The 12,748-nt window shown below is 43.6% G+C and overlaps 1 protein-coding gene across 2 annotated transcripts in view; it reads right to left on the bottom strand.

Moving 5' to 3' along the window:
• Window positions 1–744: 744 nt before the first annotated feature.
• The window catches only part of LOC144784889 (NF-kappa-B inhibitor-interacting Ras-like protein 1), a 150,219-nt gene continuing 138,215 nt past the window's right edge, over window positions 745–12,748 (bottom strand). For both annotated transcript variants that reach the window (XM_078663984.1, XM_078663983.1), the window contains 2 exons: window positions 12,502–12,743; window positions 745–1,850 (listed from right to left, as the gene is read on the bottom strand). In XM_078663984.1, the coding sequence (XP_078520110.1) occupies window positions 1,608–1,850; window positions 12,502–12,743 (485 nt within the window). In that variant the 3' untranslated portion in view covers window positions 745–1,607. The remainder of the gene's footprint in view (window positions 1,851–12,501; window positions 12,744–12,748) is intronic.

The following is a 12,748-nucleotide window of genomic DNA, read 5'->3' as shown; positions in this document are numbered from 1 at the left end:
ATGTGCAATGCAATACAAACCTCATAAATAGGCCCCTGGGTCAATTAGGGAGGGTTGCAGATTGAACAGGCCACAAACTGTGCTCCACCCCATCGCACATTTTCCCAGTTCCCAAGCTTGGCAGGCCAGTCTTGTCAGAACCACTAACTTCCCAGTACCTCACTCACATTGGGGACTATTCACAAAGGCATGAATACATTATTAATACAATAGGAAGGACGTTGTAATCTATGCATTCTTACTAGTAGGGAGTTAAGTGTTTGTGGCGGATTCACAAAGGGATGTAGAAGTATGTAAAAGAATACTCATGGAGTACAACTTCCCATATTCCTAAATGCATCTGTGAATCGCCCAATAGTGTCGCGACCATCTACTCCGTGGCAGGCCTTGGTTTTGTCCTGATCTCTCTCTCTCTCTCTCACACACCACCCCCCCCCCATTGCAATATGTAAAGGTGATCATTTAAATTTGTCTCGAAAAATGTAAACGTGAAGCGGACCCCCACTGGAATTTTTACTTGTCCTATACGAGCTACACACAGGCATTTGCAGTGTGTACAATAACCCACTAGGTCATCTTACTAGCCAAATTAAGGATTACAGAAAGTACTTCTTCCAAACAAAGCGATGATAAGAATAACACTGGTAAAGCCCCATGGTCTTTAAAGCAACATAGTAAGATGAAAATGCCATCAGAAGTCCCAAGAGAAGAACAACTCCATCTATAAGGAAACATGCAACATCAATGAATTACATAACCTTATTATAAATAAACAGGAATATAAAATAGCCAACATCACAAATATTGGTATTTATACATTTATGCTGCAAACAACAACAAAAACAATGTGTCTTCACGACTCTAAAAAGGAGAAACCCAGAGCTAGACCAGGTTAGAACTCAAGTGATGGAGAAAGAACAATCTCTGTATAAGGGCGGCTGGACAGTGTGTGCACCTTCGCGTGCTACAGTCAGAAAAGCGTTTGTCGTTCAATAGGGAATACGGGATAAGGACTATTTCAAAGCGGCTGTGTAAGACATGGCGTGGATTGATTTTACACAACTGAGGCTTAGGTTGTCACCAATTCCAATACGTTGGCTAAGCACAGAAAGCCTCTCTGAGCGGCTGTGCTTAAAATGGCTGGTGAGTAGTTACTGATGACTGAAAACCCAAACATATCTCCTATCTCTCAAGTGAATTCTTAAACCAGTTGAAGGTGCAAGCTTAACTACCACCACAACCATCTCATAGAATGACGGAAGTAAAAGATTACATAGATGCGGGATCTAACGTGGCCAACTCGGCTGATGGGATGTGGTCACTGTTGCCGACAGGCAATGGACATGGTGTCTGAGTGATCAAAGACCTTACATTTCTGCCACTGTTGATCAAAACCTCTAGATATGCCTGCTATCCCCTCTCTCAGCCTCAACCCATCAAAAGTGCTTCAGCTTCTTCCTCGCTGCTCAATTTCTAGCTTCTTTTGCATCTTAGTGTTACCACTACCTACAGCGCTTAGTGTATGACTACTCGGCGCACTGGCTGCGGGTGTAAGAACAGACTATCCTGGTCTTGGTTGCCTACGTGTTTCCTATGTAGACTTATTATCAATTTTCGGATGTGGTGTTGGTCCTGCTCTTCCTCCCTGGCAGCGGGAAGGAAGATTTGCTCTGAGACTGGGCCAGCCGGTTGGTCAGGAATGTGAATGGCTCGATAAGCGTCTTCCGCTCGGTCACCGTAACTTCCCACAGCCTCACTTTCTCGAACCTCGCCCACTGCTGCGCCATTTCAGGGTCTACTTGCCGTTGCTCGGCGAGGTCCAGTTTGTTCCCCAATATAACCATGCTCACCTGCACAAGAGAAAACAAAATGTATAGAGTTACCCCAGCATAAGATGATACCTCATTGTAATCCAGGGGGGTCAACTACTATCTGTACCCAGAACACCCCGTGCCGGAGTGTTGTCTTATAGGATGGACCCAATCTCAGGAGCAGTTGGTTAACTTTCAGATTGGTAAGATTCATCTTTTAACAACTAGGAGTTAGAGAGCTTAGATACCCTCTCCCTACTGCCAACCCATGAGGCTGGCTCAGAAGAGAGGGTGAAGATGAGGGTTATTCCCCCCTCCCCCGCCACCCCGAGAAACAAATTTAAATGGTGTGTTAATGCACAATTTCCCCAAGGCATTGGCTAAAAATTCAAATAATCGGCAAGATGTTCAAATGTTCTTGGTATGATAATTTAAGCTGGCCTCAATTATTTTTCAAAGTGTTAAGCTTATTCCATCACTTCTCGTTTCCACTTCTCTTTTTTTTAGTTTCCCATCATGCCCATTCTAAGTATTGATCCCCCAACCCAGAAATAGGGCACACTGTTTGGAATAGAGCTAAAAAGTCTTTGTTGAGGTCCAAAAAGTCTTTGTTGAGGTTCCACAAAAGGACATCCCAAGGCAGTTCATGGGCTCTGTAGGACACTTCCATTGCAATTCAATCTGAACAGACTTGAATTAGTGAAATTTCACTCTTGCTGGTTTGTAGGGATGGATTTTCAGAGCATGCCTGTTTCGCTCTGACTGTATAAGCCGTAAAGCTTTTTCCAAGATGCATTTGTTTGAATAGGTTTTTCTTTCAAATTTTCCCCCAAAATTTAAATGAAAAATATGCATCAATTCACAGCACAAACATCACATTTGAATGAGCTTTTAAACAGGATGGTTTTGTGTGCAGCAGTGCTGATCCAAGTACCCAAATAAATGGTAGTTATGTTAATTCTGGATGTATACGATATGGTGCATATGAGGACTTGTAAGGCGTAATACTGAAGCTAGCAGCCTGAAGCTTGACTCAATATACTGGAGGTCAGGTACACATTGTACAGGATTACAAGCGTGATCTGGGACACGGTTACCTTTAAATATCTAAGTTCCAAATGTTCTGGCAGAAACCCCAAGTATAACATGATGCATCCACGTGCGGCCCAGACACCACAAATGCAGAAATTCCCCTGATACGGACATTCCTCAGCAATTCCCCTCACGTGCCGATGGGTGGGGTTGTGCGGGTATGGAAATGATGTAATGGCAACAATAGAACTACCACCTCTTGTGTCGGTGTCAGTTTATTTCTGCCATCTTTCTGCTCCATCGGACGTGAACCGTTCAATACGTCTGCAGATCTCTAGTTGGAATCCTTTTAATATAGACCAAGGGAGTTCATTCCACAGAAAGGGTAGGTGGACGGGACTGGTGAGGAATTTGCGGTTAGACTATCCACCAGAAAGAGCATTACCGAAGGCAAGTAACACGTTCTTCTGATGAATACTTCCAACTGTGAATAAATGGCAAATCAGTACCTTCCCAGGTGGTGGATCTGGGGAATGGCTCAAACCATAATATTCTGCAGGACCGAACGGGCAAAATGCCCCTCCCACCACACATGACTATCCAATCCATAGTGCCAAACTATAGTGCAATTGTGTGGACTGATGGAGACGTAGCAGCTAAGCAGATGTTAGAGACAGGCACACCACATGGCAGCACAGTGGTAACAGCCTTGGCCCTGGTGGAATAAGCCCAAGGCTGTTTCTTAGCCATTCCATAAAAGATCTTAATACTGAGGACAATCCATCTGGAGATGGTCAGTTTCTGTACTACCTTTCCTTTTTGCATTCCAGAGAACCCAATGAAAAGTTGATCGTCCACCTGATGGTCCCCGGTGAGATCAATGCAGAAGTTCAGAGCACTTTTGGGTTCGAAGTGGTGAACGAGAAAGGCAAAGAATGCTGGCAAGGTGATAGGCTGCCAGATGTGGAAGGACATGATTACTTTCAAGAGGAACGCCGCCTTAGTACGTAGCACTAGCTTGTCCAGACAGTAGGTGGTGTACAGTTATTGGACAAAGTGCTAGTATTTCCTTCATGCGACAAGCTGAAATGATCGCTATGAAGAACACTGTCTAGGGTTAGTAGTCTTAGAAGACAGGTGTATAATTGTTCAAATGAGGTGCACATTCGAAATGTGAGAACCAAACGTAGATCCTATTTGGACAACCCAAAAAGTTGCAGTGGTAAAATGTGGGTCAGCCCTTTTAAGAATTGCACCACAACAGGCGATTTGAACAGAGATGGCTCATCAGGTAACCATAGAAAGGCTGATAAGGCCAGTAAACAACCTTTAACTGTCACCACAGTGGACATTGCTGGGTTAATAAAAGCGAGCAATGAAGGACAGCATATAATTGGCCTCACAGTGGCTGGATATGCCTGGAAGAACTCCAAAGAACAAACTTCTCCCAGTGTACCGCATCGATGGTTTTGGTGGAAGGACACCTGGCTTCTTCAAGGACACTTTCTACCTCCAGGTAGGAGGGGTTGGGGGCATGGGAGGTTTCCAAAGCAGTAACAATCTCCAAGCATGGCACAATCTCCAAAAATGTAAGTGTACAGGCTTAGGTGTAGGACCATGCCCTGAGGCGGAAACAGAAGCTCTTCCCGATGAGGCATCAAATTCTAGTTACCATGCTCTAATGTCCCTATATGGAGTCATTAGGATGACTTGGGTCCGGTCGTTCTTGATCTTCTAGAGAACCCTGGGCTGGAGAGAGAAAGACGGGAAGGCTTGCAGGAGTCCTGAGCTCCAGTCCAACTGAAAGGCATCGTTGAGGGAGAATTGCCTTGGGAACTCTAATGGGCAAACGTTTGGACACTTCACATTCTCGGCAGTAGCAAAAAGGTTGAGATGGTTCTTCCCATTGGTGGAAGATGCCTAGTGCCATGTCAAAGTGTAGCTGCCATTCGTGTTCCGCTAAGCAACACTGAGTTTGTCCACCTAGGGTTTAAAGATCTTGCCAGGTGTGGTACAAACAGGGAGATGCCCTGACCACTCAGCCAGTTCTAAAGGTGTAGAGCTTTGGTACAGGACCCACAGACTTACCCCGCTGTAACTGGTGGTGGTGGAATCTGTGGTCAGGTTGACATTAAGGTGGGTGTCTGCTGGATATGAGAGTCCTCTACCAGGAGGCCTCCCCAACCCACCAACAACGCATCCGTCATGACTGTTCGCAGCGGGTGGGGTAAGGAGCAGGTTTCGCTGCTGGTCCAATCGCGGTCCAGCAACCACCACTCCGACACTTGGATGGGATCTGAGAGGTTTCCTTGGTGCAGAGCCTGCATGTTCCACCTGTTGTGGTCCACTAGCAGGATCCATGAGGCCAAGAAGCCTTCAAGACTCTCTTAATGATACCCAAGTCAAAGACCAAAACATTGGAAGGATAGCCCTAAAAGCACACACTTGTTAAAGTGGAAGAAGTCTAGAAACAGCACCGGGTACAGGATGACTCCAATGAAAGCGAGTCTCTGTGAAGGAGTCAGAAACGACGGACAGTTTGATGCTAAATCCCAGGGATGCCAATAGGTAGGCAGTCATCTGAAGGTGGTTCACAACTGTTTGAGGTTAGCCCGCCTTTATCAACCATTCGTCAAGGTACAGTACACTGGTAAAGCCAAAAGGGAGCATGGAGAACTGAATGTTCTTGTGGCCTACCTGAAACCATAGGTAGCGTCTGCGAGATTTTAGGATAGGAATGTAAAAATAGTCATCCTGCAAATCCAATGCGACTATCAAGTCTCCTGGATCTAGGGAAGACGACGCTTGGGCCAAGGTGAGCATCTTGAACTCATCCTTCTCATGGAAGAAGTTCAGAGGACAAAGGTACCTGCTCAGGTAATAACTTATCCAGCCTCAAACAGGTGACAGTGTGCAGCGGAGGGCAAACTAAAGGGGTTTTGCAACAGCGGGGAGGAACTGTGGGGATTTGGGTAGTTCATTACCCCTTGGAGAGGGGCTGAGGGATTAGGTAGTTCATTGCCCCTTGGGGCCAGGATAATGTAATCTGGATCCTCAAGCCCCATCTCGAAAAGACCAAGAGGTCTGTTGCAGAGGTAAAGTTTGCAATCACCCCTGATGCATGCCTCTTCCGAACCCCCTAAAGGGCTTATATTGTTAGGGAAACTTCTGTTCGGATGGTGCGAGGCCAAGAGAGCACGCTGATGCTTTGTTTTCTTTGAAGGGCTCTAATGCAGAGTCTGTCTGGTCTCCAAAGAGTCGGGTGCTATGACATGGCATTCCCATTAGGGACCATTGGGCTTCACTGGAGAAGCGCCAAGATCTTGTCCATGTTGGCACCAACTGCCCTACCCAGGCAGTCAGTAGTGTCCAGTCCAGACCTGATTCCATAGATGCTGTGTCTTTGCATGAAAGACGCCCAGAGTCTGCAGGCAAGATACTGCTCACCATGTCCCACAATGCGTGCAAGTAATGCCGCAGGAGAAAACTCTAATTTACAGACCTGAATGCAAGGCTGGCAGAGGAGAACATGTTTCCAGAGTGCCTCCATGAATTTTGACTTTTGGTATGGCATGGTGGTTGGAAACCCATTTGGATATAGCTGGTGGAAGCATGAACCACAAGGCTCTCTGGTGTTGGGGACAGCAGAAAGAAAGGTGGGTCTCCCTGAAACTAGCCTTTGTGCATAGGACCATTTGCCTATTGGCCGGGGAGGTGGGGAGGTTAGGGGGGCAGATCCTGGGTTTATCCAGGTGCCCAAAAGGGTTTATGTGAGGGCCTCATTAAATGGAAGGAGTAATTCCGGAGAGGTCTGCCATGGCTGCAAGACTTTCATAAGTACATTTATTTTAACCTCCACTGAGGGAAGGTAGAGGTCAAGAACCCCTGCCAGCCTTCTGATTAGCAAAGCAAATGATGCAGATTCCTCTGCACAGGGGCCGGGTGGAGAACGGAGGTCAGTGTCAGGAGAGGTGTTAAGGCCAGTGGCCTCCAGAAGGTCCAGAAAAAGATTTTCATCAAAATATACTTTCAATTCATCACCTTCATGTGGCTCCAGGTCCAAGCAAACTATGTGGCAGCGTAAGTGTGTCAGTAAGAATGGGGTTCGGGAAGAGATTCGAGGTGGGAACAAGTTCAATCGAAGTCGCTGAAGATTCTTTTTAAAGTCAGAAATTCCTATGGGCTCTCTCTCTCTCCTGTTTCAACATACAGGGGACTGGAATGGCATTTGACTCCATGGGAGGTGTTCAGAGTGGGCATCTTTTCTGAGTTAAGGCAAACATCAGAGCATGGTTAAGAGACTCAGTTGGTGTCCGGGACAGACCTGCTGGGGGTAACTCCAATGGAGGCGTCCCCAGATCCACGGGGCCCAAAGAGGGATCTGAAGGGTACAAAAAACCTGCAACTTAGCCTCTTTGAAGGCTTGAATTTGCTGCAGCATGGTCAATGGACGTGGTATTAGTGGGAGGTTGGTTCTGTGGTGAGCGACCGAGATCTGGGGGTACCCTGATGTCTGTGCAGCACAGAGCTTAATTTGTAAAAAATTAAGTGCCAGGGCTCTCGTCAGGAATCTGCTGCAGCTTGCACCACTGGTGCTGACAATTAAGTGCCAGTGCCGAGCACCGGAAAGCCCTGGCTCAAATTAAGCACTGCATCTCCTGGCAAGAAGGGTGAGCCATGTTTGGACTTCATATGTTGTTTCTTTTTGGACTTGCCTGAGTATTTGTAGTGTGATCGGTCTCTAAAATGGCCACGGGACCAAGAACGTGCCCACAACTTTGATCGAGATTGGTCCTTCCATTTCTTCCTACGGTGTTCAGTGAAGTAAAGTTTGCCCTTGCGGTCCTAAATGCCCCTTGGACTCATTCCAACGCATTTGTCACACAACTTCGTGTCATGCGAAAAGATGAAATAACAGACAGCCCTCATGTGGGTCCGTCACTGAAATCTGTTTCGGTAAATTCTTACAGAGTTTGAGCCCTGCCTTTTTAGGGGGAGACATGCCCCTTGCACACTAGTAAAATGTTGGGAAATGATCTTGCATGTGATAGAAATCTAGGGAGCAAGCTCTGGATCCATGTCGGAAGGCGCGGAAAGAAAGGAACTGACATCGACACACAGAGGTGGTAGTTATATGGTTTGTGAACCCGACGTCACTTCTGCAGCGGGACAGGACAAACTTGATGCAAAGCCGCACAACGCCACCTACTGCAAGGAAATTGCTGAGATAAATGTTCGGATCCCGCCAATCCAGCGACACGCACATCTATGCAATCGAAGATCCAGAATAAAATTTGCCATTACATAAACAATGTCCCAGGATATATTCCTCTACATAAAGATTGCATGAGTATCATTAACTACATTGACAATATCATAGGGCACACATCTATGCAATTGACGATCCAGGATTATATATGCCATTAAATAAACAACGTCCTAGGATATATTCAACTACCTAAGTACTGCAAGGGTATTATTTAACTACACAGACAAAATCCCAGGATCTACATCTATGCAATTAAAGATCCAGGATATAAATGCCATTACATAAACAAAGTCCCAGGATATATTCTTTACATTAACATTGCCCGGCCATCATTAAACTACATAGACCTTATCCCAAGACATACATCTATGCAATTGAAGATCCAGGATAATATATGCTACTATAATCATAACTTTCTAGGATACATTCAATTATATAAACTATAGCCTATGATCTATTTCACTATATAAAAGTTTCCAGGGCAAACGTTCCACTATATAAACTTTGCCCCCAGACATCATTCCATGTAATCAAAGATCATAGATAAATTACCTTATTAAATGCACACAATTCGAAAATAAATAATGGATTAGGAGATGGTCTTTACTACTGGAATTATGAACAGTGGAAGACCAAATTATGCAGCAGGAAAAGGCAAATTATGCGGCTTAATGCATTAATATGACCTCTTTTAAAAAAGAAAATAATACACGTTATCAGTATCTGAGCAAAGGACTCAACTCATTAGTACTACTTTGACACATGTAAATACAGAAATAAGCAACAAAACGGTGACCATTCAGCCTTTGCGAAAGGTCTACAGCTGCATGTCAAAATGTGTTGCAGAACTTTTTGTAACTTTTGATCCGTTTGAGCTAGGAGCACATGTTCTTTTGGTTAAAAACTGCAGATAATGCAGCAGGTGATTAATTGGCAAATGTGATCAGTTCAGAACTATGCATAAAAAAGCAGCAACTGCAAAATTGCATAATTCTAGTGACCTTGGACATAGTTCCTAGGGATACATTCTGTGCCAACAATTTGCCAGAATACATGCACGATGGCCTCGCTTTCTTGTAGTGCAACGTCATAAAATAAACAGTGTCCAGACTATATCCTACTATATAATTTATGTCACTCGGTATGTCCTAAATTAGAAGGTCCAAAGTAGGAAAGGACAGACTGAGAAGCAAACATCTGCCTGCACACACCTTTCCTACTTTCAAGCTATGTTTGGAGTAATTTTGTACCGCGTTTTTTGCAGCATCACTTCCTATGAATTAAATTGAATCCAGTCACCCACCTAAGCTGGAATGGTTTTGCCACCAATGTACGCAGGCGAACCAAAATCTAAAAAAAAAGCTTTACAGGTAACACCAAGGAACAGGGAGGAGGTGAGAAATAAACGCTGATTATACAAAAATGCTTAGGAGAATAGAAAAACTCAATTGCTTATAGAGGTCTGGGAAGCCCTACAGCAGGCAGCCAAACTCAGGAAGAACCTTGTTTTGGCAGATTATAAATCAACCATTTCTCAGAGAGTTACATGATCCCAGGAGTGAGACTCATGTTGGTTGGTCTAACGGCTAGGACGCTCGACCTCGGAACTGGGTTCGAGTCTCGGTAATGACGCTGGACATCCTGTGATCCTGGGCAAATCACTTAATCTCCCCTTGCCTAACAAAAATGAATGTGTGTCCTCCTGTAACGTAACTGGTGCTAGGTCAAGCGCTCTGATACCCGATTCAGGTCTAGTTCGCACTATATAAAACTCTGCAAAAAAAACAAAAAAAAACATAAAACTGGCTGAACCATTATGCCAGAATCTTTAATCTGGATAATACATCTGTGGTCACCCCTCATGATGATATAAATTGTGGTTGGCCCTCCTTTTCTAACTGCATTTTCCCTTGAAGTCAAACAAGCTCTTAAAAAGAGTGCTAATGGGAAGGGCCCAGGCCCAGATGGGGTCCTCGTGGATGCTTATAAATCACTACCCGCACCCGGGATCCATTGTTACACAAGTATTGACTTCAGCCACGAAAGGCTATATTCTATCCACTTTGTCCGAAAGCCTTATTGTCCAGATTTTTAACAAAGGGAACAAGGTGATGCTCAGTGCTATGGGCCAGTTTCCCTACTTGATACATCTATTAAATTATTGGTAAGGATTTTATTAGAAAGACTAGATGCTTGGGCAGAGGTGAATCAGGTGCTTACTGACTCACATTATGGATGCACTCAAGAGCAAGGCTTAAATGTAAACGTGCTCCTGAGTAAATATGCTAAACGAAGAAAGGTCACCTTTTTTTATGCTTCGCTGATTTAAGCAGAGCATTTGAACTAGTCAACCACAATAAGCTGTGAAGACATGGATAGATATGGGTGCACCACCTGATTTTATCTCCATTTTGTCACAATTGTATGGCCATTTAATTACCCAGGTACACTATGGTGTAAACGGTCAGTGTACCACATGGTTCAGCATTACAAGGGGCATACTGCAAGGGTGCGTTCTCACACCCTTTCTAATTTCATTGTAAATAAATGGGGTGGATTAGTGCTTACAAAAATTGCCAGTAGATACTCCTAAAATTGGCACTTGCTCACCCCAATCATTTTGTATGCCGATGACGCAGTATTAATATCTATGACAACAAAAGGCCTACAACGCTTAATTGATGGATTTACTAAATTTTTGGAGGGCAAGCACATGAAACTAAACTTAACAAAAACCTATGTTATGACTTGCGGTTCAGGAAAAGCGAAGAAGAAAACCCTTTATGTTAATGGTCAGGCATTGGCGGAAGTGGAGAGTTTTTCCTAACTGGGGCTCAATTTTCCAACTCGGGTTCATGAATTTCACACTTGAAAATTGGAAGACTAAAATTTATCAGAACCTTGCAGGCAATTTTTAGATTTGCATATAAAATTGGAAATAAACCCATTAGGGAAATGATACAACTATATAAGAGTAAATGTATTAATAGCGTAGTTTACGGGGCCGCTTTGTGGGGCATGTCCAATTGTAAGGCATTACAAATATTGGAGAATCAGTGTAAGTAGAGTATTGGCATTACCCAGTTCCACTTCATCTTATATTGTTCATAATAAACTAACCACTCCTTATATTGAAGGCACCATTAATATCTGTGCACTTCTGACTTGGCATAGCATTTGGAGCGAAGTTTACTAAAGATATAATTAAAGACTATTGCCCTGGATTGTAGAGACAATATCCCTTGGTTCAAACATGTGAAAAGTGTTCTAAACGTAATAGGAAAGAATTTCTCTCTGGACGACCTTACAAGTATTTTAAACTATAGTAAAAAAGAAATAAAAATGCTTCTCATGGGCCAAAGAGACGCGACATGGGAATCCAGCGAGAATACTAAAGAAACATGGCAAAGATATATTGGAAATAAATTGTGTAATGAAATGCCAAGTTATTTATTACTTGTAACTAACACACAGCAAAAGTTTTTATCTTACAAGGCTTAGATTAAGAACACTACATTACATAGTAGCCCAAAATGGGTGAGTGGAAAAAGATGCCCTTGTAATGGGATAACTGCCCAATCTACTGAGCATTCTTTATTGTTCTGTATTTTTTACCAGCATATAAGGAAACGTTTTTTAAAACCGTTATTTAAAACACATTAGGCTGCTTAATTTTAAGGAGGCTTTTAAATATTTATTTACTTTAGATACAATGGAATTATGTTTTGCAGTTTCTACATTTATTACTTTGCCTATTAAGCGAAGGAAAATGTATGCCTATTTAGAAAATGTATCTTGCAAACAGGTTTAGGTTGTTTCTTGCCCAAAATCAGTTTTTTAATGTATCTTTCATGGATTTATTTCCGAATAAAGATCTATTGATTGATTGAAGTAAAAAAATCTCCTTTTCAAAGAAACTTAAATACATTCTCTGTATGTGGATTTATTTAACTACTCCCGAAAGTCCACTCTGTTCTGCTTCAAAGGACCCATTTTCTTGTAGTGGACAATTCTAAGACCACCATCTGAGTCTCTTTATCGCTCAAACAGCTGAGTCATGTGGTTCTGAGGCCCAACATCAGATTATACACTTGCTGCCAGCAGGCGACATAACAAGAGTAGCCACTAGGGGTCAGTGCTGCATGCAGTCTTTTCGCCCCTCCCACATTAACACACACCATTTGACGGCAAAAAGCACAACGGAGTTTGGAGGGAGTTTCGGAAATACCACAAACACCCTCCCACACTCAAATAAAAAAAAAATGAACAGCTAAAATTAGTTAAACAGTAAAGTTTGGGTATTAACATTTTGACGTAAAGATTCTATTGGTGCAAAGTGGAACGTTTTACATGGAAGGAAACATTTCTCCTCCAGGTCCTAATTCTCACCTCCTTCTTGTCTCTAAATCTGTCAATTTCTTTTTTCAGCATCTCCACTCTTCTGAAGGACTCTAGGCTGTCGATGCTGTAGACAAGTACGAAGCCATCCGCAAAGGAGAAGTAGTGCTTGGGCAAGTCTACGCCTTCCTGTAGCCCCCGCGTATCGTACAGGCGCAATTGTTCTCTAACGGAACGGTCTGTTTCCACGGAGGCGATGTACACGTCTTCTTGAGTTTCATTGGCCTCTAAACCTGGC

The sequence above is a fragment of the Lissotriton helveticus genome, chromosome 10 (genome assembly GCF_964261635.1).
Source record: "Lissotriton helveticus chromosome 10, aLisHel1.1, whole genome shotgun sequence".
NCBI classification, from domain to species: Eukaryota; Metazoa; Chordata; class Amphibia; order Caudata; family Salamandridae; genus Lissotriton; species Lissotriton helveticus.
Note: the sequence above shows the minus strand (reverse complement) of the source record. Positions and strands in the feature narration are given on the sequence as shown.